This window comes from Entelurus aequoreus, linkage group LG16, assembly GCF_033978785.1.
Source record: "Entelurus aequoreus isolate RoL-2023_Sb linkage group LG16, RoL_Eaeq_v1.1, whole genome shotgun sequence".
Lineage (NCBI taxonomy): Eukaryota > Metazoa > Chordata > Actinopteri > Syngnathiformes > Syngnathidae > Entelurus > Entelurus aequoreus.
In genome coordinates this window covers 18,194,682-18,213,850 of record NC_084746.1, presented here as the reverse complement: position 1 = coordinate 18,213,850, position 19,169 = coordinate 18,194,682, and the positions used below count along the sequence as shown (strand labels likewise).

General features: G+C 37.9%; 1 protein-coding gene across 1 annotated transcript in view; it reads right to left on the bottom strand.

The window, feature by feature from the left end:
• dipk1aa (divergent protein kinase domain 1Aa) overlaps nucleotides 1-16,843 on the bottom strand; it is a 97,256-nt gene extending 80,413 nt beyond the window's left edge. Inside the window, exons 1-2 of the mRNA XM_062022279.1 lie at nucleotides 16,736-16,843; nucleotides 13,733-13,777 (exon numbers count right to left, since the gene is read on the bottom strand). Of these exons, the coding sequence (XP_061878263.1) occupies nucleotides 13,733-13,777; nucleotides 16,736-16,759 (69 nt within the window). The 5' untranslated portion in view covers nucleotides 16,760-16,843. The remainder of the gene's footprint in view (nucleotides 1-13,732; nucleotides 13,778-16,735) is intronic.
• Nucleotides 16,844-19,169: the final 2,326 nt, after the last annotated feature.

Genomic DNA, 19,169 nt, shown 5'->3' with positions numbered 1-19,169 from the left:
GTATTGCTACCCTATGTTGAATATTTTTAACATGATATTTTTTCATCTATTAATATGCCTCAAAGTCTATTTTCATTTACCCTTGTAAATAGATGTTTGGGGCGGGGGGCGTGGTTGGGGCTTGGTAAAGGGCGTGGTTAAGAGGAGAGTATATTTACAGCTAGAATTCACAAAATCAAGTATTTCATATATATATATATATATATATATATATATATATATATATATATATATATATATATATATATATATATATATATATATATATATATATATATATATATATATATATATATGTATGAAATACTTGACTTTCAGTGAATTCTAGCTATATATATTTTTTATTTTTTAATTTTATTTTATTATACATATAAATAAAAGACATACTTGATTTCAGTGTTCTGCAGGCTATCCAGTAGGTGGCAGTATTGTCCTGTTTAAGAGTGTCACAACATTGCTGTTTACGGCAGACGAACTGCTTTACGGTAGACTAAACGTGACTGCTGTTGTTGTGTGTTGTTACCGCGCTGGGAGGACGTTAATGAAACTGCCTAACAATAAACCCACATAAGAAACCAAGAACTCTCTCTCCTTGTTGTGCACTCTACTCTCTAAAAGCCGTAGATGTTATGACGTCATTGGGCAGGCAAGCTGCTGGGAAAGCGGACGTGAGAACGGCTGTCCCCACTCAGGTCCGCATTGAGCTGGAGGGGGCATGGCCTCCAGCTCCGGCTGAATACCGGGAGTTCGTCGAGAGAAAATCTCTGCCGGGAGGTTGTCGGGAGAGGCGCTGGATAACGGGATTCTCCCGCTAAAAACGGGAGGGTTGGCAAGTATGGTACTTAACAAAAAAAAGGTGAAATAACTGAAAACATGTTTTATATTCTAGTTCCTTCAAAACATCCACCCTTTGCTCTGATTACTGCTTTGCACACTCTTGGCATTCAAGCTTCAAGCACACCTGTGAAGTGAAAACCAGTTCAGGTGACTACCTCTTGAAGCTCATCGAAAGAATGCCAAGAATGTGCAAAACAGTAATCAGAGCAAAGGGTGGCTATTTTGAAGAAACTAGAATACAAAACATGTTTTCAGTTATTTCACCTTTTTTTGTTAAGAACATAACTCTGCATGTGTTCATTCATAGTTTTGATGCCTTCAGTGACAATCTACAATGTTAATAATAGGGGTGTGGGAAAAAATCGATTTGAATTCGAATCGCGATTCTCACGTTGTGTGATTCAGAATCGATTCTCAATTTTTAAAAAATCGATTTTTTATTTTTTCTTTATTTTTTTTTTTTCTTTAATTTTTATTTATTTATTTATTTTTTAATTAATCAATCCAACAAAACAATTGTATTGCATTGACAATTCCAAAACCAAACCCGACCCAGCAACACTCAGAACTGCAATAAACAGAGCAATTGAGAGGAGACACAAACACGACACAGAACAATCCAAAAGTAGTGAAACAAAAATGAATATTATCAACAACAGTATCAATATTAGTTACAATTTCAACATAGCAGTGATTAAAAATCCCTCATTGACATTATTATTAGATATTTATAAAAAAAGAAAAAAAGAACTGTGGCCTACACTTGCATCGCATCTCATAAGCTTGACAACACACTGTGTCCAATATTTTCACAAAGATAAAATAAGTCATATTTTTGGTTAATTTAATAGTTAAAACTAATTTACAGGGACGGCATGGCGAAGTTGGTAGAGTGGCCGTGCCAGCAATCGGAGGGTTCCTGGTTCGATTCCCACCTTCTACCAACCTAGTCACGTCCGTTGTGTCCTTGAGCAAGACACTTCACCCTTGCTCCTGATGGCTGCTGGTTAGCGCCTTGCATGGCAGCTCCCGCCATCAGTGTGTGAATGTGTGTGTGAATGGGTGAATGTGGAAATACTGTCAAAGCGCTTTGAGTACCTTGAAGGTAGAAAAGCGCTATACAAGTATAACCCATTTATCATTTATTTATTACATTATTGCAATCAGTTGATAAAACATTGTCCTTTACAATTATAAAAGCTTTTTACAAAAATCTACTACTCTGCTTGCATGTCAGCAGACTGGGGAAGATCCTGCTGAAATCCTATGTATTGAATGAATAGAGAATCCTTTTGAATATCGGGGAAAATATCGTTTTTGAATCGAGAATAGTGTTGAATCGAAAAAAATCAATTTTGAATCGAATCGTGACCCCAAGAATCGATATTGAATCGAATCGTGGGACACCCAAAGATTCGCAGCCCTAGTAAATAGTCTGTACTGATATATATATATATATATATATATATATATATATATATATATATATATATATATATATATATATATATATATATATATATATATATATATATATACATATACATATATATATATATATATATATATATATATATATATATATATATATATATATATATATATATATATAAAATCATGCTTATTTTCTCCTAACAAAATGGGGTGGTGTCGTCTGCAAACAATGTCTATGAAATGTAATTTGTGTAAAGATTGAATAATTTTGGTCACAATATTGACCCCTGGGGTACACCGCAAAGTATGTTTAGGCATGTAGATGTGTATTCTCCTAGTTTGCCATACCGTTTCCTGTTAAATGACTTTTTACCCAATTTAGAACCGACCACCTCATGCCATACCGCTCTTTTTTTTTTCTTTCTTTTTTTTTAAATAAGATGCGTTTGTGTTAAATGCTATCCTAAATATAACTTATTTACTTCTATCACAGTAAATATCTGGCCTTCTGAAAATAAGTCAACAAACAGCCTTTTTGTATAAACATATGGAAAACAAGTGAAATGAACCAATTTGTGTCCAAAGGTTGAATTTTTATCGCATCTCATCAGTGCATTAATGCAACCCAAAACCAGTGATGGGCAGTAACAAGCTACATACAGCTAAGCTACGTAGATTACCTATTTGTCCAGTAGCTTGGCAGTAGCTTAGCTACTTTTTTAACAAGTCGCTTTTCTTGTAGCTTAGCTACTTTTAAACCCATGTAGCGAGGTAGCTTACAACAAAGTTACATAATAAACATACATACATACACACATACATACATACATACATAGTCCAGTGACTAGGGATGTGCGTATCGATCCTGTGGTATCGATATATCGATACTCACACGCTACTCATTTGGCATCACTTTTCTGAAAAAAGTATCGATATAAACCAAAAAACGGCGTGTGGGGGGTGCAAGCATCACTTTCAGATGTTTTTGATTACTTACTTAACTTACTATGTGCTGGGACACCCCTGTACCTGGCAGAGTATAGAGCTGGCCCAGTCACGTGACAGGAGACAGCGAATGAGCGTCGTCAACGTGCAACACACACACAGCCAGCCGACAGCGATGCAGCCAGGCATATCCAGTGTTGTCCAACTGTTGACTTAAAACAGGCATTGTTTTTTTTTTTTAGTAATGTTTACTGAATATTTTTGTTTAAATGATTATCCTAAATTCAAATAATTTCCACACAGGGGAATTTACTGTTAGTTGAAAATTGCTTGAGTATTTAAAACAAGATAAGAAAGAGATACAATTTGGAGATTCTTCATCTTTGCATTACAGTTTTATTTTTTTCCAAGAAAATCTTGAATATATGATTGAATGTGATTTTGGTTTTAATCTGTAACATGATTTCTTACATTTTGAAAACATTAGCCTATTTCATATTTCATTAATTGCTAATTATATCACAAACTTTAAAAAATAACTGCAGCTTCTTGCAATTCGGATTTGACTGTTGATTGGAAAGCCCTAATATTTAATTATTATTATATATAATATATAGTTATTATTATATATAATATTTAATTTATTTTTCATATTTATGTTATTTATTTTAATTTTACTTTTATTACATATTGACCATAATAAATGTGGTATAAATGGTCTGTATTTGTCTTGTGATTTGTCTTAAATAATAACAATAGTAATAATATTTTTGACTGACAAAAAATTGCCAATAAGAAATTATTGGTATCGGTATCTGTATCAATCAAAATGCAGGAAAAAGTATCGGTATCGTATCGAATCCTAAAAGTGTGGTATCGCCCATCCCTACCAGTGACATACAGTCAGGGGAGGCAGGTGAGGCGGGGCCTCACGTGCCATCATGGAAAGAAAAAAAATGTAAAAAGAAAAAAAATTATTAAATTGTTATATGTATCCAGTGATTATACTATAAAGTTATTTTCCATTTAACTTCACCAGTTTTAGATTATTTTTATTAAAAATCGCTGAATTTTCTCATTTGCCGTTCAAATTCTGAGAAGAGACTTGCTGTGATCAGCAGCCAGTTGAGGCACGTCACTGCGTTGTGCTTCAACATGGATTGCGGACTCGGCTAACTGCTGGCCTGCTGTGCAGTGAGACCGTATTGCTATATGAACTATATTATACATTTCCATAGTTTAGTTAGCTGAGGTATATAATGTACAGTGTATTTTGTCAACAACTGTATGTGTGTAACGTATTTCTTGTGCTGAGCAATCATAAAACGGCTGCGAAGACGCACTGGCTGAGGCTCGCAGTAATCCCGCCTCCTGGTGGTAGAGTGCACCCCCGCCGTAGAATGCACCCCCTGACGGAAGTGTTATATCAACTAAAGCCCACACTTAAACTTTCCACGTGCAAGATTGAATCTATTTAAAAAAGTTATTTAATAAGAAGCCAAAAAGTGCAAAAACAATAATGTTCGTGTTGCAGGAGTTGTGAATGACTGCTGGGCCACAACATTAGGTACACCTGCAGACTGCAGCACGGATTTCATATTTCATTCATTCACAACTCCTCCAACACGAACATTATTGTTTTTGCACTTTTTGGCTTCTTATTAAATAACTTTTTTAAATAGATTCAATCTTGCACGTGGAAAGTTTAAGTGTGGGCTTTAGTTGATACAACACTCCCGTCAGGGGGTGCATTCTACGGCGGGGGTGTATTATCCGCACAACAGCAGCGCATGGACTTCATTTATAAGTAAAGGTAAGACCATAATAACGTTTTTTTTTATCAAATGTGCTTTTTTGTGTGCTACAGTTTGTATGTGTAAAGTTAAAGTTAAGTTAAAGTACCAATGATTGTCACACACACACTAGATGTGGTGAAATTTGTCCTCTGCATTTGACCCATCCCCTTGGGGAGCAGTGGGCAGCAGCGGCGCCGCGCCCGGGAATCATTTTGGTGATTTAACCCCCAACTCCAACCCTTTGTTGCTGAGTGCCAAGCAGGGAGGTTATGGGTCCCATTTTTATAGTCTTTGGTATGACTCGGCTGGGATTTGAACTCCAACCTACCGATCTCAGGGCGGACACTCTAACCACTAGGCCACTGAACAATAAGTTATTCACTGAAATATATTTATTAATTGTGGTTCTTACAAAAAATATATCTTATAAAATATAAAAGCTAAAATGTCTCTTAAAGCTCTGCCCCTTTAATTAGTGCATACTAAATAATTTAACTTTAGCCTACTACTACAACCATATTATTTACCAGCAACATAAAGTGAAACAGAGGCAGAGGTGTCCTGCCACAGTCAGTAACAAATAAACAGAAAACAGTAGTGGTCAAATACAAATAAGGCAACAAGAGAAGTATCCTACACTTCTCTTTTGTAAAGTAAATCTGAACAGCCTATATGGGCATCTACATCAACTATATGATTTGCCTGAGAAGCTGGACAGGACCAAAAAAAAATAAAAAATTTAAAAAAATAAATTAATTTTTAAAAAAATTATTATTTTTTTATTTGTGGCGGACGTAATTCTTTCGTAGCGGGCCGCCACAAATAAATGAATGTGTGGGAAACACTGCCTGCAATAGGCCGGAACCATTTCTTTTTTAATACAATTACTCCACTGTATGATACATTACAGAAACACGACCTTTGCGTTGATGGTTTTGAAAGACAAAATCTGTCAAGTACTGAAATGTGGCACAAACCACAGCATCCACACACTGACCCATATTCCTTCAGGAGCGCTTTTGAGTGCAACTTGAGACACCGCTGCGGTGCAGAGCTGATGAATGGCGTAGACCTCCAGGGAGGACAGAGAAGAATATCGCATGGCTTAAAAATTTGCCATTCCGTATGAGGACACAAATGATGTCATTTGATCGCACTGATACTCATCAATCAATCGAACATAAGATGTGCAAACACATTATGTTGACAGTGCGTAAAAAGACTTCTTCGACCCGTAAGGCAGTACTACAGTATATATATACAGTGAAAACACTGATGCATGGGTGCAAGTATGCAGCAACCCCGAGTCAAATCTGGGTCACGGCACCAATTGTTCGAACCTCCCCTTTTGAAGGGGAACTGCCCTTTTTTTTGGAATTGTGCCTATCGTTCACAATCCTTATTTAAGACAAGAACACATGTTTTTCTGTTTTTATGCATTCTAAATATTAAATAAATGTAATCAAAAGTCTGCTTACAATGGAGCCTATAGGAGTCTCTCTATTCAGCCTAAAAAAAGCCCTTAAAAAACATCCAAACACCTCCATTATGGTTTTATATACATGATGCAAGTATATATGTCATGTAATAACATTTATAATAACATTTATTAATTTGACCTATTTTGATCATTTTAAGCATTAATTTAAAAAACGCATCATGTTTGCTTTTTTTTCTTCATCACTGATTATTACTCACAGCACTGCAAAAACTGAAATATAAGTAAGATTAAATATCTCAAATAAGGGTGATATTTGCTTATTTTCTGTCTGATAAGATAATTCTTCTCACTAAGCAGATTTTATGTTAGAGTGTTTTACTTTTAAGGGTTTTGGTCCTAAATGATCTCAGTAAGATATTACAGCTTAGTAAAACATTCTTGAAACTAGAATATCAAGTGTTGCAAAGCTGTGTCATCAACACTCACAAGTATAAAACTACTTTTTTTAAGTAATAATTTCTTATTTCAAGCATGTAAAAAAAAAATCATGACTTTGACACAATTGTGTCTTATATTAAAACAGATGACAGCCAAATGGACTTTGCTGTTTTATTTTCAATGAAACAATAGACAATACGTACTCATATAGTAGTACAGTTGTTATTAGAGAGAATATACACTACCGTTCAAAAGTTTGGGGTCACCCAAACAATTTTGTGGAATAGCCTTCATTTCTAAGAACAAGAATAGACTGTCGAGTTTCAGATGAAAGTTCTCTTTTTCTGGCCATTTTGAGCGTTTAATTGACCCCACAAATGTGATGCTCCAGAAACTCAATCTGCTCAAAGGACGGTCAGTTTTGTAGCTTCTGTAACGAGCTAAACTGTTTTCAGATGTGTGAACATGATTGCACAAGGGTTTTCTAATCATCAATTAGCCTTCTGAGCCAATGAGCAAACACATTGTACCATTAGAACACTGGAGTGATAGTTGCTGGAAATGGGCCTCTATACACCTATGTAGATATTGCACCAAAAACCAGACATTTGCAGCTAGAATAGTCATTTACCACATTAGCAATGTATAGAGTGTATTTCTTTAAAGTTAAGACTAGTTTAAAGTTATCTTCATTGAAAAGTACAGTGCTTTTCCTTCAAAAATAAGGACATTTCAATGTGACCCCAAACTTTTGAACAGTAGTGTACTTATTTTAAGGTATTTTTGGGTTCATTGAGGTTGGCTAATTTTATTTGTTTTGGAAAGTCTCGACAAGCCAATTTTTCTTGTTCTATTGGCAGATAATTTTGCTTAGTTCAAATAAAATACCCCTAATTTTTTATTTTTTATTTTCTTGTTTTTGAACACTGACTTTTTGCAGTGTGCAGACTTCATGAGAGCCAACAATCATAATAAAACCTCACTTACTGTACAATGTCTGCTGTCATTCGGATGTCGACTGCTAGGATGTTTAAATTTTCCCATTGAGATAAAAAATGACTCATAATCCTCACCAAGAAACTGCATGGAGTGGGACAAGCGCTTTCGTGTCATTCTCGCCAGTTCCTAAACGGCAGTCAAAGTGTCCCAACTTGTCAGATTATATCCTCAGCCATCTACTTTTCAGGTGAGAGGCATGATTTATGATCTAGAATAAACTTACAGGGGAGCAATGAAGCGAGGAAGCAGCAGACCACTCAACGATGTCAACATAGGCACACAGGAAGTGATCATGTTGTTTGTCTGTGTTAGCACTTATAATAACAATATCACTAATACTTGTTAATATTCAAGTCACCAAATGTAAATGGAGTATTGTTGGCGCTTTTTGAATGTTTATTTATTGGATTTTATGGTCGGAATGGTGGAGCTCCCATTGGCTCTGCTGTAAGCAGACTTTTATTGACGTTTACTTATTTAGAAAAAAAAAATGTTAAATCCATTTTTGTGAATGATAGGCAAAATTCCAAAAAAAGAGCAGTTCCCCTTTAAAGGGCGAAGTGCTCCCGGGTTACTTTGTGCAGGCATGCATGCCTCCTATTGCCAAAGTGAAAATGTGCCAGTGGGCCGTGGGCCAAACCCAGCGATTATAAGTGTCCAGCTGCACAAAGAGTAAAAGTTTGATCCCATACCAGCAATATTTAAGGTAGCGGAGAGCATCACTTTCAACAGATGGCAACTTGTTAGCCTTGCGGACATGCCATCCAGGATTGTGTGAGCCTAGAAGAGTATGAATATGTATAAAAACACAGGGCGTACTCCTTGTGTTATGTCTTAGAGCTGGGGTCTGCTACCCGCGACTCTTTAGTGCTGCCCTAGTGGATCCCTCGAGCATTTTTCAAATCGATTGAAAATGGAAAAAGATGGGGAAAAATTTTTGTTTTTGTTTTAGTATGTTTTTTGTTTGAGGACAAACACGACACAAACATTCCCAATTGTTAGAAAGCCCACTGAAACCCACTACTACCGACCACGCAGTCTGATAGTTTATATATCAATGATGAAATCTTAACATTGCAACACATGCCAATACGGCCGGGTTAACTTATAAAGTGCAATTTTAAATTTCCCGGGAAACTTCCGGTTGAAAACGTCTAGGTATGATGACGTTTGCGCGTGACGTCAATGGTTGAAGCGGAAGTATTGGTACACCATTGTATCCCAATACAAACAGCTCTGTTTTCATCGCAAAATTCCAAAGTATTCTGGACATCTATGTTGGTGAATATTTTGCAATTTGTTTAATGAACAATGGAGACTGCAAAGAAGAAAGCTGTAGGTGGGATCTGTGTATTAGAGGCTGGCTGCAGCAACACAACCAGGAAGACTTTGAGTTGGATAGCAGACGCGCTATCCGACGCTAGCCGCCGACCGCATCGATGATCGGGTTAAGTCCTTCGTCGCGCCGTTGATCGCTGGAACGCAGGTGAGCACGGGTGTTGATGAGCAGATGAGGGCTGGCGTATGTGGAGAGCTAATGTTTTTAGCATAGCTCTGTCGATGTCCCGTAGCTAAGTTAGCTTCAATGGCGTCATTAGCAACAGCATTGCTAGGCTTCGCCAGACGGTATAGCATTAACCGTGTGGTTACAGGTCCAGAGTTTGGTAGTATTGTTGATCTTCTGTCTATCCTTCCAGTCAGGGGCTTATTTCTTTTGTTTCTATCTGCATTTAAGCACGATGCTGTCACGTTAGCTCCGTAGCTAAAGTGCTTCGCCGATGTATTGTCGTGGAGATAAAAGTCACTGTGAATGTCCATTTCTCGTTCTCGACTCTCATTTTCAAGAGGATATAGTATCCGAGGTGGTTTAAAATACAAATCCGTGATCCACAATAGAAAAAGGAGAAAGTGTGGAATCCAGTGAGCCCTTGTACCTAAGTTACGGTCAGAGCGAAAAAAGATATGTCCTGCACTGCACTCTAGTCCTTCACTCTCACGTCCCTCATCCACGAATCTTTCATCCTTGCTCAAATTAATGGGGTAATCGTCTCTTTCTCGGTCCGAATCGCTCTCGCTGCTGGTGTAAACAATGAGGAAATGTGAGGAGCCCTTCAACCTGCGACGTCACGCTACTTCCGGTACAGGCAAGGCTTTTTTTTATCAGCGACCATAAGTTGCGAACTTTATCGTCGATGTTCTCTACTAAATCCTTTCAGAAAAAATATGGCAATATCGCAAAATGATCAAGTATGACACATAGAATGGATGTGCTATCCCCGTTTAAATAAGAAAATTTCATTTCAGTAGGCCTTTAATATGTTTGTGTGTATGCTTCACTGATGACAGTATCTGGTGAACATCGTTTTGTCCTACTCATTTCGGCAGTTCTTCAACTCACCATAGTGTGGACTGTGACGCAACAGTTTTTTACATGTAAAATCTTCCACTCCTTCTTTCTCTCATTTTGTCCACCAAACGTTTTATGCTGTGCGTGAATGCACAAAGGTGAGCTTTGTTGATGTTATACACTTGTTGGAGTGCTAATCAGGCATATTTGGTCAGTGCATGACTGCAAGCTAATTAATGCTAACATACTGTTTAGACCAGCTGTATGTACATATTGCATCATTATGCCTCATTTGTAGGTATATTTGAGCTAATTTAATTTCCTTTACTTATGTCCTCTGTGTATATAATTCATATTTGCATGTTTCATGACACATTATCTGTATGTAATATTGCCTGCATTTCTGATGGTTGTTTGTGTGCCATGTTGTTCCAGACCACAGCAAACGTTACCAAGCTTGCAAAGATTGTAATAAATCCATTAGAATAAGACTGCCTGATGTTTTTTTTGGACACACACATCTATACCTTTGGCCAAACAGTGGGCTTGTGGTTAGAGTGTCCGCCCTGAGATCGGTAGGTCGTGAGTTCAAACCCCGCCCGAGTCATACCAAAGACTATAAAAATGGGACCCATTACCTCCCTGCTTGACACTCGGCATCAAGGGTTGGAATTGGGGGTTAAATCTCCAAAAATGATTCCCGGGCGCAGCCACCGCTGCTGCTCACTGCTCCCCTCACCTCACAGGGGGTGATCAAGGGTGATGGGTCAAATGCAGAGAATAATTTCGCCACACCTAGTGTGTGTGTGACAATCATGGGTACTTTAACTTTAACTTTAATTCTGAGCCAGTAATTTGAGAGATGGCTTGGCCATGTAAGTTGAATGGATGACACTCGCATTCCAAAAGACATCCTGTAGGGAGAACTGGCCTCTGGAACAAGGGCTGTGGGAAGACCTGTCCTTCGTTTTAAAGGCCTACTGAAATGAATTTTTTTTATTTAAACGGGGATAGCAGATCCATTCTATGTGTCATACTTGATCATTTTGCGATATTGCCATATTTTTGCTGAAAGGATTTAGTAGAGAACAACGACGATAAAGTTCGCAACTTTTGGTCGCTGATAAAAAAAAGCCTTGCCTATACCGGAAGTGGCGTGACGTCACAGGAGGAAGGACTGCTCACATTTTCCTATTGTTTACACCAGCAGCGAGAGAGATTCGGACCGAGAAAGCGACGATTACCCCATTAATTTGAGCGAGGATGAAAGATTTGTGGATGAGGAACGGGAGAGTGAAGGACTAGCGTGCAGTGCAGGACGTATCTTTTTTCGCTCTGACCGTAACTTAGGTACAAGGGCTCATTGGATTCCACACTTTCTCCTTTTTCTATTGTGGATCACGGATTTGTATTTTAAACCACCTCGGATACTATATCCTCTTGAAAATGAGAGTCGAGAACGCGAAATGGACATTCACAGTGACTTTTATCTCCACGACAATACATCGGCGAAACACTTTAGCTACGGAGCTAACGTGATAGCATCGGGCTCAAATGCAGATAGAAACAAAATAAATAAACCCCTGACTGGAAGGATAGACAGAAGATCAACAATACTATTAAACCATGGACATGTAAATACACGGTTAATGCTTTCCAGCCTGTCGAAGCTTAACATTGCTGTTGCTAACGACGCCATTGAAGCTAACTTAGCAACGGGACCTCACAGAGCTATGCTAAAAACATTAGGTCTCCACCTACGCCAGTCAGCCCTCATCTGCTCATCAACACCCGTGCTCACCTGCGTTCCAGCGATCGACGGAGCGACAAAGGACTTCACCCGATCACTGATGCGGTCGGCGGCCCGGAGACGGAGGAAGTCAAGGTGAGGTCGGCGGCTAGCGCGTCTGCTATCCATCTCAAAGTCCTCCTGGTTGTGTTGCTGTAGTCCGCCGCTAATACACCGATCCCACCTACAGCTTTCTTCTTTGCAGTCTCCATTGTTCATTAAACACATTGCAAAAGATTCACCAACACAGATGTCCAGAATACTGTGGAATTTTTGGATGAAAACAGAGCTTTTTTGTATTGGATCCAATGGCGTCCAAATACTTCCGTTCTCTCCGTGACGTCACGCGCATACGTCATCATATCTAGACGTTTTCAACCGGAAGTGTCGCAGGAAATTTAAAATTGCACTTTATAAGTTAACCTGGCCGTATTGGCATGTGATGCAATGTTAAGATTTCATCATTTATATATATAAACTATCAGACTGCGTGATCTGTAGTAGTGGGTTTCAGTAGGCCTTTAAAGGTGTGTGTAAGCGTGATATGAAGGCCAGTGACATCAACCCATTAAACTGGGAAGCTTCTTCAGCTGAACGTAGGAAATGGAGGAAGTTAGTGAAGGAGGGCGTACATCAAAGTGACTTAAGAAGAGTAAGACAGTGGGAGAAGTGTGAACGTAGAAAGCGAACAGTCACACCCCCACTGAATCAACCAACAATACAATATGTATGCAGGAACTGGCTTATATAGTAACAACAGGCGTTGCACATGAATTGACTTTTGAGCGCAAAACTCTATTGTCTCTCGAGACAAACAGATGCCAGTAGTAGTAATTTCCAGGAGTTGTCTCACACTCTGAGAAGCCTATGTTTTATTTATGTTTTCCAATGTTGTAAAAATGTGTAGAATAAATATTACATTTCAAAATTTCTGCCAACGAAGATTTGTTTCAGCCTGCGACACTTAGTCATTTTGATTGTAGGCTATTATAGCTAATATAGACACTTATGTCATGTGTTGTCTTCATTATAACACTTATTTAAGACATTTAAAGTAATTTTGATAGTAGGCTATTATAGCTATTATAGACACTTACGTCATGTGTTGCCTTCATTATAAGACCTATATAAGACTTTTCATTTTTTGCGGCTCCAGACAGATTTGTTTTTTGTATTTTTGGTCCAATATGGCTCTTTCAACGTTTTGGGTTGCCGACCCCCGTCTTAGAGAGTGAGACTATTTGCATGCCACTCTGTTTGAAGTCAGAAAGACATCTCGAAACAAAAGATTCATTTGATGTTTGCTATTCAGTTGAGTAACTGGTTAATCCTCATAACCCATTGCTCCGACAGGCAATGGCCATTAATTTCATCATTAATTGACTCTCACCTACAACATTTTTTAATACACTTATTACTAGTTTTGGCAGAAGACTGCATTGCAGAGGCAATCTTCCATTGGGGTCAGTTTGCAGTTAGTGAAACTTTCTGTCAATGAATTGTTGACCTCTTTGAGTTATAAAAACCACGATAGTCCTTGTACTCCATGCAGGTTCCACAGTATGTCATCTGATCAGTGATCACTGAAGCTTTGGGGTCCACAAGACAGTTTTAACAATCCTCAGGTGTATTGAAATGTTCCCTGCCAGCTGTCAACCTGATGTGACACACAACCCCCACAATGAACACGCATGACTCTGTATTACCTGGAAATAGAAGGACTTCTTCACCCAGGCCCGTGGAAACAGCCCCTTCGCCATCACAAAAACAGATCATTTCAATACGTGGACTTGGCAGAAGAAGACAGTCATTCAGAAACCACAGCAGGGGGAAAGCAGCTTCTGCCGAGGAGTGGATCGAAGACGTCTCCGTGGTTTGCAAAACGTGCATTCATGCGCGTCCGTGAGTTATTCTGCTTTGGTCGCCGTGTCTGCACGTTTGCGCTCCGCTCCAGCAGCAAATGCCAATTTTTTTTTTTTCTTCTTCTTCTAGTAAAGCAACTTCCTAATACCTCGAACAGAAAACAGCGCAGGCTCGGGTTAATGCGCACGCGCGGTGTGAAGCGTTATAAACGTAAGGTTAGTATATGAAATTAAATCGGAGACTTTGCGTTCAAGTGTGCGTTGCAAAGTGCATTCCCTAGTGACATACGATGCGATATATCGTATTTGTTTTGGATTGAGTGGCAGCCTACAGCTGTGTTGGAGTGTTTGAATAAACTTCCGTTACCTTTCACAATAAAAGCGGTGTGATCGCAGTGTGACTTCCGACAATGGTGTTTTTTTGGTTTTTTTGGAATTTTATAATCTGTATTGAGTAAAGTAATTGGTTTTAAATTATTGCGAATTATCTTATCCTTGCCAGGTTTAGGGATTAAAACAATTAGACCTTGCTTCATGTTGGTACTTAATTCATGTTTCGTAACAGCCTGAGAGATGAGCTCAAACATTGAGCATTTTAAGAAATTGTACAAATCTAATATTTTAGTTCGGTATAGAGAGGTCTAGGCTTATTTTTAATATGAGTATGAATTGTTTCAGCTTGTTCTGTCTTTCAATGACTATACAAACTGGACGGTTGAACTTTTATTAAAGGCCTACTGAAATTACATGTTTTTATTTAAACGGGGATAGCAGATCCATTCTATGTGTCATACTTGATCATTTCGCGATATTGCCATATTTTTGCTGAAAGGATTTAGTAGAGAACATCGACGATAAAGTTCGCAACTTTTGGTCGCTGATAAAAAAAGCCTTGCCTGTACCGGAAGTAGCGTGACGTCGCAGGTTGAAGGGCTCCTCACATTTCCCCATTGTTTACACCAGCAGCGAGAGCGATTCGGACCGAGAAAGCGACGAGTACCCCATTAATTTGAGCGAGGATGAAAGATTTGTGGATGAGGAACGTGAGAGTGAAGGACTAGAGTGCAGTGCAGGACGTATCTTTTTTCGCTCTGACCGTAACTTAGGTACAAGGGCTCATTGGATTCCACACTTTCTCCTTTTTCTATTGTGGATCACGGATTTGTATTTTAAACCACCTCGGATACTATATCCTCTTGAAAATGAGAGTCGAGAACACAAAATGAACATTCACAGTGACTTTTATCTCCACGACAATACATCGACGAAACACTTTAGCTACGGAGCTAACGTGATAGCATCGGGCTTAACTGCATATAGAAACAAAATAAATAAGCCCCTGACTAGAAGGATAGACAGAAGATCAACAATACTATTAAACCATGGACATGAAAATACACGGTTAATGCTTTCCAGCCTGGCGAAGGTTAACAATGCTGTTGCTAACAACGCCATTGAAGCTGCAACCGGACCTCACAGAGCTATGCTAAAAACATTAGCTATCCACCTACGCCAGCCAGCCCTCATCTGCTCATCATCACCCGTGCTCACCTGCGTTCCAGCGATCGACGGTGCGACGAAGGACTTCACCCGATCACAGATGTGGTCGGCGAGACGGAGGAAGTTAAGGTGAGTTCGGCGGCTAGCGCGTCTGCTATCCATCTCTGTCCTCCTGGCTGTGATGCTGTAGTCCGCCGCTAATACACTGATCCCACCTCAAACTGCGTGGTCGGTAGTAGTGGGTTTCAGTAGGCCTTTAAGAATTGTAAGCACACTGTTCTGGGCAAATTGAGTTTTGTGGATCCAGATGAATGTGATAAAATGTGGTTCAGAGGAAACTGGATATTAGTTCAAATAACTATGTAAAAAAGGGAGATATCCATCCATCCATTTCCTACCGCTTATTCCCTTTGGGGTTGCGGGGGGCACTGTAGCCTATCTCAGCTACAATTGGTCGGAAGGCGGGGTCCTTTTGAGATATATTTAATTTAATTTAATTTAATTTAATTTAATTTAATTTAATTTTATTTTATTTTATTTTATTTTATTTTATTAATTCAATGTTTTTTTCTTTTTTGTGAAATAATAATATTGCCATTGAGCACAAGACTGTTCACTGGAGATATGTATGTATATTATGTACTACATCTGTGATGTGAAGCTGACTATGACATACTCAATTAACAACTAAACTTCTGTATGCTGGTTGATAATGCTTTTTATTGATTGATTGATTGAAACTTGTATTATTAGATTGCACAGTACAGTACATATTCCGTACAATTGACCACTAAATGGTAACACCCGAATAAGTTTTTCAACTTGTTTAAGTCGGGGTCCACGTTAATCAATTTTTGGTACATGGTATACAATGTGCCTTAAATCCTTCCAAAAGAATTGGTAAAAGTTAGCAGTAAGCCCATCCGTGCCAGGTGATTTATTTGAGGACATTTTCATGACAACCAAATCTAATTCCTCTATTTTAAATTCTGCCTCGCATAAGTCTTTGAAAGAGTCGTCTATTTGTGGAATAAATGTATCCATTTTCTGGGGGGGAAAAATGTATTCATGTCGTCTAATGAGTGACGTGAAGAGTACAACTTAGAATGGAAGGAGACAATCTCTTTTTGGATGCTTATAGCTTCTCTGTATTCTTTTCCATGTATTATTAAACTTTTTACATCATTTCTCTACTCCTCTCCAAACTACTAAAGTGACCTTATGAAGCATGTGACCTTATGAAGGCCCCTTCTGCTTTTTCCAGATAAAATTGATCTTAGATTGTAATTCTATAAATTTGTCATTTTCTAAAGTATTACCACCAACATCAATGCACACTTTGCTTACCGTCCTGGAGCAAATTACATACATAACTCATTTTCTTTTTCTCCAAATCTTTACTGAATGTAATACTAAATTCCCTGATTTAAAATGTAACGAATTCCCATTTTGAAAAATGTTTTAGTGCCACTGTTTTGGAAGTCGAGAGGATGTGGGCGTCAACTGAAATTATGTGTTAGATTAGGATATAACGGTCGAACAATGATGATATCATTTCCGGTGTTTTGTCGAAATTAGCTGATTCGTCCAAAAAAACTGTCGCTCTTCCTGTTTAAACAATGGCGATGAAACGAAGATGTGGGCAACCGTTGCTTGCTGGTTAGGAGACACAATTAAATAAATATCATTTTTTTAAATGACTTACTTGTAGCGCGAGTGACAAAGTCTACATGAGATACGTTTCCACAAAGTAGTTAAATGTTTATTAAAAATGTGTTGCGACGAAACCTTTAGCGTTGGCGCGCATGCGTGCGCATGCTCAGTAGCGTTGGGTAGCTCTTTTTAACAGAGCATCGGCCAATGTTGACGCTAACATTAATCTGTTTCTGTTTATCATGACAAAGTACATTTGTTAACCCATGCTATATTACCTATTTGGCAAACCAATTTCTCCGCCAACATGACTTAATTGTATCAACGTGAGTGGTTTTATCCGCATTTTTAGGTCGTTTTTTTATAATAAAATACGACCCCAAAAGGGACTAGCGGTAGGAAATGGATGTCTGTAGAGGATGTCAATTATCTGTTTGTGGAATGTGAGAGTGTACATGTGTTTTGGGAGGAGATCAGAGATTTAGTGTGGAGATGTCCCCATTCACTATAGTAGAGATCAAATTTGTTATTTTTATAAACGACTGTAACATAGAAATGTTTGTCAACATTATTATGCTCCAGACAAAAATGTTTCTACATAAATGTCGATTTATGAAATTAAGGCCTACAGGTTTGTTTATGAAGCTTGATGTGGTTTCTGTTATTTTAGGAGAGTTCATTAAGTCATGATTTAGTCAATTTAATGATTTTTAAGGCCAAAAACAGATATTCACTTAGTATTACTTTCTTTAAAACATTTATTCAGTATTTTTTAACTTTAGAAAGTTATATGGTTGAAACCGATAATGATGCCAAAAAACATTTTTAAAAAATGATGGGAAGTCCTCAAATGCTTATTTTGAAAATGTAATCTTGTTTATAGATTATATGCAATCTGTTGTTGTGTTGAACCTTCTAAACAATCTAATTTCATTAACAACCTGGTCTGGTGAAGATAAGGTCTTTTTTATTTATTTAAATAAAATAAAATAAGATAAATTTAAAAAAAACATTTTCTTGAATAAAAAAGAAAGTAGAACAATATAAAAACAGTTACATAGAAACGAGTAAATTAACTGTAAAAGGTTAGTACTATTAGTGGACCAGCAGCACACACAATCATGTTTGCTTCACGGACTGTATCCCTTGCAGACTGTATTGTTTTATATTGTAGGAACCAGAATATTAATAACAGAAAGAAACAACCATTTTGTGTGAATGGTGCATGTCTAAGGAGGTGGGAGGAAGCCGGAGTACCCGGAGGGAACCCTAGGTTGATTGGCAACACTAAATTGCCCCTAGTGTGTGAATGTGAGTGTGAATGTTGTCTGTCTGTCTGTGTTGGCCCTGCGATGAGGTGGCGACTTGTCCAAGGTGTACACCGCCTTCCGCCCGATTGTAGCTGAGATAGGCTCCAGCACACCCCCAACGACCCCGAAAGGGATAAGCGGTGTAAATGGGGGAGGGAGGTTTTTTTGGGTTGGTACACTAATTGTAAGTGTATCTTGTGTTTTTTATGTTGATTTAATAAAAAATAAAAAGTAAGGCCTACATTTTCTTGATTGGCTTAATGGTCTACAATTATCAATCAAACCTTGGAGAATGATTAAGAGTACAAAAGCCATTAAATTGATATCTTTGTTAAAAATATTTAAAGTGATTTAGGTAGCCTGTTTTAATTGGTTTTACCTAGGGATGTCCAATAATGGCTTTTTGCCGATATCCGATATTCCGATATTGCCCAACTCTTTAATTACCGATACCAACCGATACCGGTATATACAGTCGTGGAATTAACACATTATTATGCCTAATTTGGCCAACCAGATATGGTGAAGATAAGGTCCTTTTTAAAAAAATTAATAAAATAAGATAAATAAATTAAAAACATTTTCTTGAATAAAAAATAAAGTAAAACAATATAAAAACAGTTGCATAGAAACTAGTATTTAATGAAAATGAGTAAAATTAACTGTTAAAGGTTAGTACTATTAGTGGACCAGCAGCATGCACAATCATGTGTGCTTACGGACTGTATCCCTGCAGACTGTATTGATATATATTGATATATAATGTAGGAACCAGAAATATCAATAACAGAAAGAGACAACCCTTTTGTGTGAATGAG